This window comes from Sorex araneus, chromosome 11 (genome assembly GCF_027595985.1).
Source record: "Sorex araneus isolate mSorAra2 chromosome 11, mSorAra2.pri, whole genome shotgun sequence".
NCBI classification, from domain to species: Eukaryota; Metazoa; Chordata; class Mammalia; order Eulipotyphla; family Soricidae; genus Sorex; species Sorex araneus.
Window position 1 is genome coordinate 25,014,396 of NC_073312.1, and position 16,353 is coordinate 25,030,748.

At 42.2% G+C, this 16,353-nt stretch overlaps 1 protein-coding gene across 2 annotated transcripts in view; it reads left to right on the forward strand.

Moving 5' to 3' along the window:
* The window catches only part of ARMH3 (armadillo like helical domain containing 3), a 200,653-nt gene that overhangs the window by 52,817 nt on the left and 131,483 nt on the right, over positions 1-16,353 (forward strand). For both annotated transcript variants that reach the window (XR_008627069.1, XM_055119462.1), the window contains exons 16-19: positions 4,479-4,537; positions 7,368-7,433; positions 8,246-8,315; positions 9,614-9,674. Coding sequence is in view for 1 of the 2 variants with exons in the window: in XM_055119462.1 (XP_054975437.1) it covers positions 4,479-4,537; positions 7,368-7,433; positions 8,246-8,315; positions 9,614-9,674 (256 nt within the window). In the remaining variant the exon portion in view is untranslated. The remainder of the gene's footprint in view (positions 1-4,478; positions 4,538-7,367; positions 7,434-8,245; positions 8,316-9,613; positions 9,675-16,353) is intronic.

Sequence of the window (16,353 nt, forward strand, 5' to 3'; positions counted from 1 at the left end):
TTTTTTTGTTTTTGTTTTGCTGGCAAGATTCAAGGCTTAACTCCTGCCTCCGTGCTTAGGAATTACTCCTGGCAGTGCTCAGGGACCATATGGGATGCTAGAGATCAAACCTTGGTTAGCTTCCTGGTTAACAACCACTTGGTTAACAACCAAGTGTCCTACTAGCTTTACTATCACTCTGGCCCCTCAGTCAAGTTTTTTTCTTTTCTTTTTTATTGATTTATCGTGAGATACAGTTACAAAGCTTTCATGTTTGAATTTGGGTTATACAATGATCAATCATCCATCCCTTCACCAGTGCATACTTTCCAACACCAAAATCTCCAGTATCCCCTCATTCCATCCCTTCCCCTGCCTGTGTGGCAGACAATTCACAGTACTCTCTCTCTACTGTAATTACATTCAGTATTTTGACACCAGTTCCACCAACACTCAAACCTGCCGAAAAGGCAATGATAGACAATTTGTTTTGTATTGCTTGTTATGGATAGCATATACACTCTAGGAATTCTGAAATTTTAATAATTAGCATCTGTAGAGATCTCGGTTCCAAGATTCGTGTGTGTGTCTCTGGATCATGGCCATGTAGGAGCTTAATAAGTACCCGGGGGCTGTTTGTGGACATCGTCTCAGAGTCCCATCAGGGCTGGGGAAAGAAGGGCCAGTTCCTCCCTGTCCCATGAGGCCTGGTGTTTGCTGCTTCTGCTTCCACCTACCTGGACTTTTAGTTGGGTTCTAGAAAATTGCAGCCACCTTAATCAAGTTTTTAAAAGCTAAAAAATGGTTCACATTAAACCAGATACTTGCTGAAATATATTCTAGTTTTCCACACGCTATGGAAATAAATCCCTCTATCTCATGGTAACACTGAAATAGCATTTCTGTCCCTTTCTTACCTTCTGTTGTGCCTTCAAGTTTGTGTGCCTTGTTGTCATGCTCTCACAATTGGTCAGAGTGCTTGCACATGCGTGGTAGCAATGTGCCAGCAGTTGCACACTTGTGGTTTTGGGGATCAAAGCAGTGGTCTGCAGTGGGCATGGCACTGGCCTGGTGTCTCCCTTTGTGACGGAGGCACATTCCTAGGCTTTCCACTTATTGTTGCTATTATAATTTTGATTTCTGAGCCACATCTGGTAGTATGTAGGGAACCACGTAGTGCTGAAGATTAAACTTGGGCTTCCAACATGGACTTCAACCCATTGAGCTGGGTCGTTGGCTCCTCCTGCAATTTTTTTTTTTTTTTGCTTTTTTTGGGTCACACCTGGTGATGCACATGGGTTACTCCTCGCTCATGCACTCAGGAATTACTCCTGGTGGTGCTTGGGGGACCATATGGGATACTGGGAATTGAAGCTGGGTCAGCCGTGTGCAAGGCAAATGCCCTACCCACTGTACTATTGCTCCAGCCCATCCTGCAATTTTTTTTTTTTTAATATTTTGAGCCACACCTGGCAATGCTCAGGGATTACTCCTGGCTTTAAACTCAGGAATCACTACTTGAGGTGCTCAGGGACCATCTGGGATGCTGGGGATTGAACCTGGGTTGGCTGTGTGCATGGCAAGTTCCCTACCACTGTACTGTCTCTTCAGCCCCCCACCCCCTTTGAATTTTTTTTTATTATCATCTTCTGTACTCATAATTTTTATCACTTCTTTTTTTTTTTTTTTTGTCGTCACACCTCATGGTGCTCAGCATTTACTCCTGGTGGGGTTGAGGTACCATATGTAGTGCTGGAGATTGAAACCATGTTGGCCATCTGCAAGGCAAATGCCCTTCCTGTTGTACTATCTCTCAGCCGCTTTCTATCACTTCTGATTGTAGTTTTCTCATTTCAGCTCTTGTGCTTTGCTGACTACCTATGCCATCATGTCTTTGAGCTCATTAAATATTTCAACATAGTATCACCAAGTTTAATTCTCTCATAATTGATTCTGGTAGAACCTTTCATGCTGTTATTTTCAGTCATTGAGCTTGGTGGGCTTCTACTTTCTTGTTGTGATTGATGTGCTCCTATTGTGCTGAGGGTGAATCTTTGTAGGTAGTCCCTCTGGGAGTTTCTAAGGGATTAGCTGGATGTTGCTTTTCTCCGTCCCTGCCCGTTTTCACTCAGTGCCAGTAGGTTTAATACTGAACAGTGTGATGAGGAGAGCTGTTACATGGCTGCATATGCTTCCTGTTCCAAAAAGCCCTGGGATATCAGTGTATGATCCTGGTTTCAAAATGGCCGAGGGAATGTCCTCTGTGAGGTTAACCTCACCTTGAAGACGGAGGGTAGGGATGGGAGAGCAAGGAGAGGGTCTGACAGATGGAGGTGAGCAAGCTGAAATGGCGGAGGTCAGGCATGGAGGCCACCAGGAAGGCTCTGCCTTCTTTCTTAACTGAAATGTGAATTTTGAGAAATCAGGCACCTATGTTTACTTTAGTTCCAATCCCTCCTGCTTAACACAGTACCTTTGCACAGAGTAGATACTAAATATATAATTTTAGATTGGACACTTTGGCAGGGAGATATGAGATTCAGAGTTTATTGTTTCTTGGTCAGAAGTAGGTAGGGTGTTTGCCTTGCACATGGCCGACCCGGGTTCGGTTCCTCTGTCCCTCTTGGAGAGCCCGGCCAGCTACCAAGAGTATCCCGCCCGCACAGCAGAGCCTAGCAAGCTACCCGTGACATATTCGATATGCCAAAAACAGTAACAACAAGTCTCACAATGGACACGTTACTGGTGCCTGCTCGAGCAAATTGATGAGCAACAGGACGACAGTGCTACAGTGCTACAGTGGTCAGAAATAATGGGCATTGTATAAAGAGATGCATGGGCCTGGGGCTGGCCTTTTGTTAATTTCTTTCTAAGTCTATGTGGTTTTTTTTTTTGCTTTTTGGGTCACACCCAGAGATGCTAAGGGGTTACTCCTGGCTTTGCACTCAGGAATTACTCCTGGCAGTGCTTGGGGGACCATATGGAATGCCGGGGATTGAACCCGGGTTGGCCGCATGCAAGGCAAATGCCCTACCCACTGTGCTATCACTCCGGCCCCCTAAGTCTATGCTTTTGGTAACAGTTATCCAACATTTCTAGATTGTGGTAGAGGGGCGTGGAGCATGGGTGGGCAGGGATGGAAGAGAACATGTACTCTTCTGAAGAACAGGATTGATACAGAATCAAAGGATGTGGTTGGGGCTGTGGTAGTGTAACTACTTTAGTAATTTCATGACCCTCAGGAGGGTCTAACTATCCATCAGCTTGCCGCAACACTTATGGAAAACTATTTTTTTGGGGAAATTTTGAGAATTACTTTAGTAGAACCTTACCTTAACTTTCATTCATAAATTTTGTGGGGAGGGAAATGTGAATGTGAATCTCAATGATATGTTTATTCTTTAGAAATTTGGTCTGACAGAATTATCTGTAGTATGATTTCTTTTTTGATTTCGGGAACATATGGAGGTGATCAAGACTTTTTCCTGGCTCTGTGCTCAGGGATTCCTCCTGGCAAAGCTCAGGAGACCATATGGGACACCAGGGTTCGAACTCTCATTGGCTATGTGCCAGGCAAGTGCTCTACCTGCTGTACTGTCACTCTGTCTTGTAAATTTTATGAATTCTTTTCAGTCTTATTAAAATTTACATGTATAGGATTTTCCTACTTTGTGTAAATTTTAAAATGTACTAGTATAGAAATATCTATGATATTTAAATTTATAAAACTATTAAAAAGGGCCAGAGTGATATAGTACAGTGGGTAAGGCACTTACCTTGCATGCAGTTGACTCAAGTTCAATTCCGGCATTCCATATGGTGCCCTGAGCATTTTCAAGAGAGATCCCTAAAAACAGAGCCAGGAGTAAACCCAGGACACTGCCAGGTGTGCCCCCCCCAAAAAAAAAGCCACCCCAAATTATCCTCAAGTGTATAAAGATTTAGGTTTTTTTTGGGGGGTGGGAGGGCCACATCTAGCATTTCTCAGGGCTTACTCCTGGCTCTGTGTTCAGGGATCACTCCTGGCAGTGCTCGGGGGACCGTATGGAATGCTAGGGATTGAATACAGGTTGGCTGCATGCAAGACAGATTGCCTATCCAGTGCTCCAGTCCAGACTTAGTTTTTTTGGGGAAAAAAATTTGTTTTTAACTTGAGGACATAAGCTCTATTCATCTATATGTGTATTGATTTAACTAACTCCACACAAAAAAGAGATTGTTCCTATATATGGGGTGTGGAGGTGAGGGATATCGTAAGAGAACAAGAAATGGTCAAAGTCATTAGAACTGTAGATTTTGTCTATCTTGAAGTGGGTGGAATTGGGAGGAGTCCTTGACACTTGAGAGTAGAAGGCTCTGTGGTGGTGGTGATAGAGTGATGGGTGCATGATAAGTGTGGTTAGCACTTATCCTGATGTCTCAATAACAATGGTTTAAAAGAGAAATGAAAAAAAAAATCTTTGGATGATTTAGAGAGAAGTGTTATTTTTTCTTTACAGATGAGCACCGACTTCACAGTGGCAAACTTTGTCTGATTATCCTTACTTGTATTGCAGAGGTAGGTCTCACCAGTCATCTGGTATTAACTAATATCTTACAAAGTACAAGGCCAGAGATAGTGCAGATGGTAGGGTGCTTGCCTTGCATGTGGCTGATTAGCGTTCAGTCTTCATTCCATATGGTCCTTCAAGCCCAGTCAGGAGTAATCCCTGAGCACCGTGAATGTCACCAAAAAACAAACAACCAAGGTTCAAAGTGCTGTAATTTTTTTTTTTTCCCTTCTGCTCCAGTTCCTATGTCTGATTTTTTGGTTCCAAAGCTTGGGAGGGAAATTTTTCCCCCTTGGAATTATTTGTCTCTTTCCACAAAGTACAGATACTTTGTCTCCTACACTAGGATATTCTCAGGTTTGGCACATAGTGGAAATACTTGTTAGCATTTGCTACATGATTTAATTGTGAATTGTCATATGGTAACTGTTATAATTGGGAATTGAAATATTCTAGCTTTTTCACAGTTTAAAAGATTGGGCCAGAATGATGGTACAGTGGGTAGAGCACTTGCCTTGCATGCAACTGACCCAGATTCAACTCCTGCCATCCCGTATGGTCCTTGAGCCTACCATGAGTGATACCTGAGCACAGAGCCAGGTGTAACCCCTGAATAACCCAGCTGTGGCCTCAAACAAAAACTAAAACCAAAACCCAAATACAAGAGACAATTAAGTTTTTTTTTTTCTTTATGGGTCACACCTGGCAATGCAGAGGGGTTACTCCTGGCTCTGCACTCAGGAATCACCCCTGCAGTGCTCAGAGGACCATATGGGATGCTGGGAATCGAACCCTGGTCAGCCACGTGCAAGGCAAATGCCCTACCTGCTGTACTATTGCTCCAGTCCCAGACAATTACTTCTTTATAGAAAAAAAAAAATTCTTTAAAACTGCTTAAGTTGTGTCTTTTTTATTCAGGAAAATGGGAGAAGGAATTCAAGTTTTCTGTGTGGGGAGGTGGAGGAAAAAAAACAAACCGTGAATTAAAAACTGAATAAAGTTGTGTGAAGAATAGGAGAGGCCAGGGATGTAGCTTAGTAGTTGAACACTTATCTTGCATGTATGAGGCCCTGGGTTTGGTCTCTAGAATTGCCTCTTTCCCTCAAAAAAATTGTTTTGGGATCAGGAGATGGCTTAGAGACTGGAGTGTGTGCCTGGCATATGGAGGCCCTGGGTTGATTCTTGGCACTGCATGGTCTCCTAAGCATTGTTGAGGTGTTCCTGACAGCCCTCTGCACTGCTGGGTCTGAGATGCCCTGGGCAGAACCGACTCAAGTGTTGCTGAGAATGGCTCCCAGGACGGAAGTAAGAGTAGGAGCTTGAGAGCATCAAAAGAAGAGGTCCTTTGACTTTGGAGAGAGGCACTCTATCTTGCATTAATGTGGCTGTATCTTACCCTAAATCTTGGTGGCAACACAGGTATGACCTAATGAGTCCGTATTTTATTTGTTTTTTCTTTTCTTTTTTTCTTTTTGGGTCACACCTGGCGATGCACTGGGGTTACTCCTTGCTCTGCACTCAAGGAATTACCCCTAGCGGTGCTCAGGGGACCATATGGGATGCTGGGATTTAAACCTGGGTTGGCCGCGTGCAAGGCCCTACCCACTGTACTATTGCTCCAGCCCCTTTTTGTTGTTTTTTTGGTGCAGATTTTGGTGAAGATTTTGGTTGCTAATTGTTCTTTTTTTTAAAAAAAAATCATACTTTAGAAATGAATTTTTAATTGAATTACCAGAGATAACATTTAAATGTAAATTTGTAGCTTCAGTTCCCCTGAAGCTTTTTTATTTCCTATTTTTTGTTTTGGGATCACATCTGGTGGTGCTCAGAACTTATTCCTGGCTCTGATGTGCTCAGGGATCACTCCTGGTGGGCTCAGGGGACTATATGGGGTGCAAGAGATTGAATTTAGGTTGGCCATATGCAAAGCAAGCACTTTATCCTCTGTACTATCTTTCCAGCCCCTCATCCTATCTTATTCTGATCTTTCCTCCTAAGTAAAATAATAAAGGTGGTCCAGGTGGACCACCTCTCTATCTATCCTTTTTTATGCTTTCTGTAAAAATATGACCTATTTTCACCAGGTTTAGTGTAGCTGGTTATAGAAGTATTGCTTATTAGCAGTGGGCCTTTTGTAATTGCTTTTCAAAAATCTCTAAGAAAATCGTTAAAGAAGTTGTTTTTCACAAATTGTAACAGTTCTAGTAATTGGAGTCTGTAGGCATGTCAGATCTTTAGAAAAGGTGTTAGGAAAGGGCCAAGGGATGTTATTACCGATCTATGGAGAGAGATTTTTGATTTTCCATCAGTCTTTAACAAAGCAAGGATAGACAGATCTTACCTGCTGCAGTGCTGGCTATGTGGCAGTTTTCTCTTACTGTGCCAAGCCAGCTCCCAGTGGAGTACAGGGCTTCATCATGGATTCTCATTTGGAGCCTGCACATGCAGCCTGCAGCCCCTGTGAAACCTTCAAGCTGTCACAAACAGAGTGTGCTCCTCGGGCAGATGGGAAGGAAGAGAGACTAGAAAAACAGACTTTATCTCAGCATTTGTTTCAAGTCCCTCTCTCTTAATTTTTGTTGTTTATAATTTGTTGTTTATAATTTGCTTAGAGATTTTTGGCCAGTTGGAGAGACACTGGGAAAGATGTCCAAGTAAAATCTCATGGCTTAAGTGGGTTTTGACAGAGATGCTGGACTCATTCCATTAGCCCTTCAAATTGCTCTCAAGAGTACTGTCGAAAATCCAAGGATTTGTAGCAAGTGTGATAGATTATAAATTTAGTTACTTAAACATAGCCTCTATTTCTTACTTTTTCTCTGTTCTAATTTTTATTAGGATCAGTATGCCAATGCATTTTTGCACGATGACAACATGAATTTTCGAGTAAACTTACATAGAATGGTATGTGTGGCTTTTGCTTCTTGTTTTTTCTTAGCGAAAATTTTTGGGATTAGCAGGATTGGGAGAAGGAAATTGATCCTACTAGAACGAATGTGGGAGGAAAGTTGGGCAAAAGGACTCTTGTTGACTGCTGTTCAACACGCCCAGGCTTGTTGTTGGGATTTTTGTGTGGTATAGAGCTGTATCTGATTCAAAAGAAAATGGAAATATATGTAACCATATACCCATAGCAGTAATATTTGAATGCATCAATAATGTAACCTGATCTAGGAGATAGATGTGTCTATAGTGTGGTCTTTGTTGAGACTAGGTGTTGCTTTGATTTATTCCTCTGAGAGGTGGAGTACTGGGAGCTCCTAAAACTTGGAAGTATGTTAAAACAGCAGGACATTGTGGTTTATATTAGAAACTTCTTTAGGGCTTTTTTTTCCCCCCTGCCTCTACATAATCACTTTTTCCTTTTCTTGATTATTTGATTGTTCCAAAGAAAAATACCGGTGCACCTCTTTTGTTGTTAGTAAGGTCACTTTATAGATAAAATCAGAGTTAAAACAACAGCTTTCCCATTGTATTTTGCTCTGGCATTCTCTGGGACTGTTGTCTTGCTGTGAATTATGTTTTTGTTATAGGCTTGTCTTGATAATTGAAAAACAAGTCCCCCTGCCCAGCCCACCCACATCATTAGAAAAACAGAAAAGGTAGCATCTTTGTTATAGTGGTTTTATTTGCATGAACCATTGGATAAAAAAGATGACAGTGAACCATTGGATGTCAGTTCAGGTGTCTATTAATTTTGTTTCTTGTGTGTGAAGCCTATGAGACACAGAAAGAAGGCAGCAGACAAGAACCTCCCCTGTCGCCCTTTAGTATGTGCAGTATTGGGTGAGTATCATCAAAATTACCATTTTCCTAAGCCAGTATTTGGCTTTTGTGATTAATATTTATATTTTGAATTCATCCTAGTTGATAGGCTTTTTCCTTTAGAAGTTACTAGTCATGTTTTATCTCTGGCCTAAGAAACTACGTTTATCATTGAACTTATTTATTGCAGCCCCATGTGAATAAAATGTCCAATAAAAGGTGCTGTCTTTTTTAAAAAAGGTCTTTTCAGGGAAATAATTGGCTAAATTTTAAATTGTGGTGTGTAAAAAGAATTTTTTTTTTTCTTTTTTGCTTTTTGGGTCACACCTGGCGATGCACAGGGGTTACTCCTGGCTCTGCACTCAGGAATTACTCCTGGCGATGCTCAGGGGACCATATGGAATACTGGGAATCAAACCCGGGTCGGCAGTGTACAAGGCAAACGTCTCCCTGCTGTGCTATTACTCCAGCCCCCCAATTATTTTTTCAAATTTAAATTTTTACAAGTTTAAATTTGTTCAAAAAAAGAAAAAAATCTTACTCCAAATCAAGATTTCAACTTTTTTCTTCCTTTCCAAATTGATGTGTCAGTGGCCAAGGAGACTTGAACTTCAAGGTTCAGGCATATAAAACATCTCTGAGTAAATTAAACTGAGATGAGGCTGACAGAGATGACAGGTAGGGGGCTATATCTTAGGTACTTTTGTCTGCACAGAATTCTGAATTTTCCTCAGGGGAATGATTTGAACTCTTAAACCCATTCATTTGGGTAGTCAGCTCCAGTTGCTAAATCTGCCTGATTTTTGAAACAGTAATTAAGAGCATATAATAAGCCTTTATTGACCCAGAGCCCCACAGACCATTGCAGTCAATATCTGCCAAATTGAGCATGATAGTGAGATGAAATAGACTGTCATAGCTTTAGAGCGGAGTCTGTATTATAAGAATATGATTCTTAATTTCTTCTCTGCTTGCCTCATCACTTGGTTCTCAATATGATTTCCCTGTGGCATTTTGTGTTAGTGCCACTATATGAAATATCTGTATAGTGAAATCTCCCGTATATCTGAAGTTATTGGCAGGTCATGGTATTCTGTAAGTATAAGAGTGGACTAATTTTCTTATTCTTTGTGACAGGTGGTGAAAAGTTTCAAAGTGTACATTATGTAAAATAAATGTAAATGCATGTGAATAAAGATGTGGTTAGTGGAAGGCTCTTGCATGTATACAAGGAATACTCAGAAGGCTCTTTTTTCAGCTTAAAGGCTAAGAATGAATTTCATCAAGATTGATCTAATTTTTCTTCTTTTTCCATCCAGACTTGATGGTAGAGTTTATTGTAACACACATGATGAAGGAGTTTCCTATGGATCTCTATGTGTAAGTACAGTGAATATTTAATGTGTGAAATTGGAGCCAGAGAGATAGTACAGGGGTTAAGGCATTTTTCTTATATTCTGCTGATCCTTTTTGAGTTCTCAGCACCACATATGGCCTCTTAAACACTTCCAGGGGTCACTCCTTTGCACAAAGCTGGGAATAACCTCTGTAGTATGTAGCCACCCTGCCTAAAATAATATGTGCAAATCTATTGATCGGGAAACTCATAGTTTGAAAATTTCAGTGTTTGTTTGATTTCATGAAAAGCACATTTAAGTGTGAGGAGGGTTAGGAAACGTATTTTGGCCTGGACTTCCTCATCTTTCTGAATGGGGGGGGGCGGGCCGGAAGTGCAGTTTGAATTCTGCTCCTATCTTCACTATCACTTTTAGGCACACTGTGTGACAAACGGGTGATATGCTGAAGCAGGGGTCCTGGGTGATTATTGTAATCCAGAGAGAAAGAGATCCAAGCCACTTAGTCATTCGTGGGCTTTGACTACTTAGTAGTCAGCACTTGTCAGGAGATTGGGAAAGAACAAGATCTGGTTCTAGTTATTTACTTGTTAGCATATATACATATTTTGTATATATTAGCATATGTACATATTAGCACATAAACTTATTATTTAACTAGCATCTGGTTATAGTTATTTACTTATTAGCATATATAGATATTTTGGGGTGGGTAGTGAGACTCCCAAGCAGTGCTCAGGATGCCCAGCTCTATGACCTGATGATTCAGAGCTTAGGCTTGGCAGTGTGGGACTGCTTGGGTCAAGTAGTGCTGGGAGCCACTTAGTGCCAGGATCAAACTCCCCAACTTCTTATCATCCATTCTTAGCCTATGTTGTCCTAGGAGCCTAGTTATGACGGCTAAATAGGTGTATTATTCATATAGCAAGAGCTGGAGAGAGAGTGCAGGAATAAAACACGTGATGACTTTGATTTGTTCCCAGACACCACATATGGTTCCCTTTGCACCACTAGGAGTGGCTGCTGAGAACCACTAGTTATGAGGGGCCCATCCTCCCCAGCGTGTGTGTGTGTGTGTGTGTGTGTGTGTGTGTGTGTGTGTGTGTGTGTGTGTGTGTGTGTGTGTGTGTGTGTGTGTGTGTGTGTGGCTTGGAGGTCCTGCTTTCTGAAGGTCCATTGCAATTTGTTACAACCATTGCAGCTAGAGACAACCTAAAATCATCATAACTTAATAAAATTTAAGCTTTTAGGAATTTTTTTCTTCTCTGTTTCTTTTTTTCCTTTTTTTTTTTTGCTTTTTGGGTCACACCCGGCAATGCACAGGGATCATTCCTGGCTCTGCACTCAGGAATCACCCCTGGCGGTGCTCAGGGGACTATATGGGATGCTGGGAATTGAACCCAGGTTGGCCATGTGCAAGGCAAACACCATACCCGCTGTGCTATTGCTCCAGCCCCAATTCTCTGTTTCTTAATATATTTTAAAAATTTGTTCTGTGGGGGTGGTTTGGGCCACACCTGGCAGTGCTCAGGGATTACTCCTGGCTCTGCATGTAGGAAACAACTCTTGGCGATGGTCAAGAGACTATATGGGATACTGGGAATTGAACCTGGGTCTGCCACATGCATAGTTAGCACCCTACGTGTTGTCCTATAGTTCAGGCCCTGTTTGTTTGTTTGTTTTGTTTTAGTTTGGGGGCCATACTTGGTAATATTCAGGGCTTACTCCTGTATCTGTGCTTGGACATCATTCCTGGTGGGCTTCAGGGGACCATATACAGGTGCAGGTACTGAACCTTGGTCAAACCGCATGCAAGGATACTGTCCTGCCCACTGAACTATCTTTCTGGCCCCTCTAGATTCTTCTTACCTTTAATGTTCAAAAACAGCTGTGCAATGTATGATCCTAATTTATTATTTTTGTTCCCTGAAAAGTATCTGAATTGAGTGACAATAGAATCACTATCTCCACTTTTTGGGGGGGCAGAAGAGCAGTTTGATGCCCAGCAACTCAGTGTACCTCATTTCAAATACGAAGCCTGGCATCTGAAAAGGTCTACAGCATTCTTCTTCTAGGGGCCAGGGAGATAGTTCAGTTGGCTGAGTGCATGCTTACATGTGGGAAGCCTGGGCTCCAATCCCAGACCACATGGTCTTCTGAGCACTGTTAGGAACAGTCCCTGAACACTACCAGGTTTGAGCCAAGAACAACAACTGCAGAAAGAATTTGATTTCAGCTGGTGTAGACCTCCAGCTTTCTCAATTGATTGTAAGTTAAATAGTTTGGGTTTCTTAAATCTAAAGCAGTGATACAAATTTTACTTTTAGGTAATGCTTTAAAAATTTTTGGTTTTGGGGTGGGAAGGACATTTAGAAGTAAAATTCGATCCTTTGTTTTCATTTGAAGACCATGAAAAGCTGACTTTTCTAACACTTATTTTCTGCTTGTTTTAGATGGTATCTCTGAACCTCAGTACTTTAGGGATTAGATTTGTTTTGGTGCAAACTTTATTTTTAGCTTGATTATTTTATGTTCTAGTTTTAGGATGTGCTGTTTATTTTGTAATATATTATTATAATCTCAGTTTCTCATTTGCCAAGTAATAAAACTGAGGCTCAGGAGAGTAAGTCGTGTCTGAGAGTCCTTTTATTCACACCATAGCTTTGAATTCCATCCCCTGCCCTTTCTTTTTAATTTTGGGGCTATACCCACTGGTGCTCAGGGAATCATGTGATATTAGGGGTTGAACCCAGCCTCCTGCATGCAAAACATGTGCTCCAGGCCATTGTGCTCCTCAGGCATGATTCCACATTTTTAAAAATTTTCTCTAAATCTGAGTCTGTTGTCGTCCCTTCTCAAGTGTTAGTTATCTGTTGCTGTGTAACAAGCCATGCTCAAACCTAGAAGTTTAAAAGAAACATTATTGGGGCCAGTGAGGTAGTATTGTGAGGAGGGTGCATACCTTGTCTATTGCCGAACCCGGTTCAATCCCTTATACCACATAGTCCCCTGAGCCTCACCAGGAGTGATCCCTGAGCACAGAGCCAGGACTAAGCCTCAAGCACAGTAGAGTGTGGCCCCTCAACAAACAAAAAAGAAATAGAAATGGGCCAGAGGGATAGTACAGTGGGTAAGGCATTTGCCTTGCAAGCAGCCAACCCTGGTTAAATCCTGGGCATCCCATGTGGTTCCTCCGAGTACTGCAGGAGTAATTCCTGAGTGCAGAGCCAGGAGTAACCCCTGAGCACTGCTGGTTGTGGCCCCCAAACAAACAGAAAATAAAAGAAAAACATTTACTTTTTCCGTTTCTGTGGTTCAGGAATGTAGAACTACTAGAAACAGCCTGTGTTTTGGCATAAGCTTTCTCACTAAGTTGTAACTAAAATTTTCACTTGGGCTCTAGGGTATCTTAGGCTCTTCTGGGGCTGGAGAATTTTCTTTTAAGCTCTACTTTCTTCTTTGTGGGGGAACAGGGAATTGGGCCACATCTGACAGTGCTCGGAGATCTCTAGCACCGGTGGTGCTACTTACTGTTTCTGTTCAACCTTTACTATTTCTTCATCCCTTCAGGCTCACTTTCTCCATGCACTTCCTTCCACTAAGTTGTTGTCAAGCCTTAGTTTTTTGCCACATAGGCCTTTTCACATAATGGCTCATATGGCACCTGACTTCCCCAAAGCTGATAATCCAAGAGAGGAAGAGGTGAGTGAGAGTTCAGAATGGAAGTCATAATGTCTTAATATAAACCAATCTGATACAGATTTTGGGATGTCAGGTGGTGGGGATTTCTAGGGACTCTTTCAGGTGGGCATGACAGTTGGTCAGTTAATAAGTTATATAGCCAAGATTCATATTCAAGTCACTCTGATCCTAGAGGTTGATGTCTCCTCCTCCTCCCCCTGCCTTTCCTTCTCCTCTACCTTCCCTTCCTCCCCTTCCTCCTCCCCTCCCCCTCCAGCATTGCGTATTGCTCAGGGACTAGCCCAGGCTCTGTACTCAGAGGTTATTCCTGAGTACCACATGGTGCTAGGAATTGAACGAGGGTCAGCCACATGCACCCTGTACTCTCTCTCTGTATTCTTTGTGTGTATTTGGAAAGTAGGCTGTTCCTGGCTCTGTGCTCAGGAATGATCCCTGGTGGTATTTGGGGGACCATTTGAAATGTCAATTCTAATAGGGGTAGGTCACTTGCAAGGCAAATTCCTTAACCCTTGTACTATCTCTCCACCGCTAGAGGCTGTATTCTTAACTACTACTGTGTTAAGTGACAAAGAAAAGACTGGTGCAGTATGAGTTGTGCTGGCTGAACATCAGAACAGATAGCAGAGAAAGTTACGTTTGACCCGAGTCATGAAGAAACCAGAGTGCTCATTTTCAAAGGCTTGAAAAGTGACGTATTTGGGCAATAGAAAATAATTCAGGATGAATGGAGTGAGGGTGTGTGGACAAAGTTTGGGAGAGTATGAAAAAGGTTACCTAAAGCTAAATGGATGGTGGGGGATAGTTGAAGGAGGCATAACATGAAAGGATTGTTTAGTATGTAGAGTCAGTTGTTTATCTCTCCACCCAGACCTTTACACTTCAAATCAAGGAAACCAGCCCATACTCTATTAACTTCTTCCCTCTAGTTCATATCTTTACCTCTAAAAAGGTTTTTTATATTACCTTGCTCTCTCATTGCTTTTTCTGCCTGCTCCCTAATAGAGTGTTCTGAGGTTAGGAAAGGGAGAAGCTAATGAGGTATCAAACTGACAGAGGCTGGGCCGAAAGTCTTCCCCCTCAGGCTGAGTGCACTTTCTTCATTATTACCCATGGGCATATTTCCAGCTCTTCCTCCTTCCACTTCTAACTCCTTTTCCAGTTTTTGGCACTTAGAGCCTCAAGTCCTTTTTGGGTGAACTTACATGCTCCCAGCTGGGCATCAGGCCAGGTTGCTGCTCTTAATTCTTGTTATGTACTACTTTTCAACAGCATGCAGCAGAATGGAAAGTTGAAAGCAGAAAGAAGTTCTACCATTTCAGATAAGCTTATACTCCTGATGAAATATGAAGAAGTACAGAGTGTGGAAAACTTTAGTGGTAGAATCTGGATCAGAATTGAAGCACTTTCATATGTGTATAAAGTGCATAGGCAAAGTAATTCTGAAGGATGATGCATATATAACCAACATACATATACTTATACATGTGTGAATACACACATATAAACGAGAGCAGGAGGGAGGGAAGAAAGGAAGAAAAGGTGAAACTACCAATTACTCGAAGCAGTAAGAGGTAAGACATTTCCAGCTCAGCCAGCTAATTTCTACTCCTTGACAGTGCTTGTTTATTCCTCAGTCACTCCACTGCTGCCAGTTTTGTTTTCTTTTTTTGGGGGGCGGGGGGCGAGGGGCAGGGTTTGGGCCACACCTGGCTGTGCTCAGAGTTTCCTCCTGGTCCCGTGCTTAGGGATCACTCCTGGCAGGGCTCTGGGAACCATGTGTGAACCAGGGTTGAACCAGAGTTTGAACCAGGGTTGGCCATGTGCAAGGCAAGTACTCATCCCCTGTACTTTCTCTCTGGCCTTGCCCCAGGAATTTGGAGTAAACTCTCCTTTATTACTTTCATTTGGAAAAATTTGCCACTACCTAAGATTTTCAAATTGGTGGTTGGGCACGAGAAGGAAAGTATATTTCAGTGAACTCCACATAAAGATAGCAAGTTGAAATGGCACTATTTTATATTTGTAGTAGGAAACCACTGTACACATTATAAAAAAAACTTTTTGAGGAGTAAATTTGCGATTGCAGAAATAGCTGATAAGTCTGGAGTGTATGCTTTGCAGCCCCATTTTGATTTCTTCCTCCACATGATCCCCTGAGTACTACAGGGTGCAGCTTCTGAGCACTGAGATAAGAGTCTCTAAGTACCACTGTCTATGGTTCAAAGACCGAAAAATACAGAGGGGTCAGGAAGATAGCTCAGCAGTCATGTATGTGACTGGCATGTACTAGGGCTGGAATTCAAATTCTGACACCACTTGGCTCTTGAGCACTGCTGGGTATAGCTCTGAAGGCTGCTGAGCACTGCCAGGTGTTGTCCTAGTGATCTACAATACTGCCAGACCTGAGGGTTGAACTATCTAGTCTGATCTGCTGAGTGTTGGTGGGAATCGCCCCTGAGTTTTCTGAACACTGCCTGAGAAGGCCAAAAAAACCAAAACAAAGCATAAATATGGTCTGTGGTCATTTTGTGTGGAGATACACCTAGACGCATTTATTAAATTTTTTAGGTTTTTGTTTTTGGACCATACCAGGCTATGCTCAGGGGTTATGCTCCTGTGGGCTTTGCACTCAGGAATTACTACTCCTGGAGGTGCTCGGGGGACTATATGGGATGCTGGGGGTCGACTGTGTGCAAGGCAAGTGCCCTGCCTGCTATACTATCACTGTGGCCCCTAGTATATACTTTTAATTTGTTTTTGGGTTTCGGGGCCATACCTGGCAGTGCTCAGGGCTTCCTCCTAGCTCTCTGCTCAAGGATAACAAGTGGTGGAGATTAGGGGATCATATGGAATGCCAGGAATCAAACCTTGGTGGCTATGTGCAAGGCAAGCACTTTATCACTGTGCTATCACTCCAACCCCTTGTATATCATTATGATAGATTTTAATACATCATCATAGAGCATTTATTGTAGTTTCTGCTTGTTATACATAGTACATGT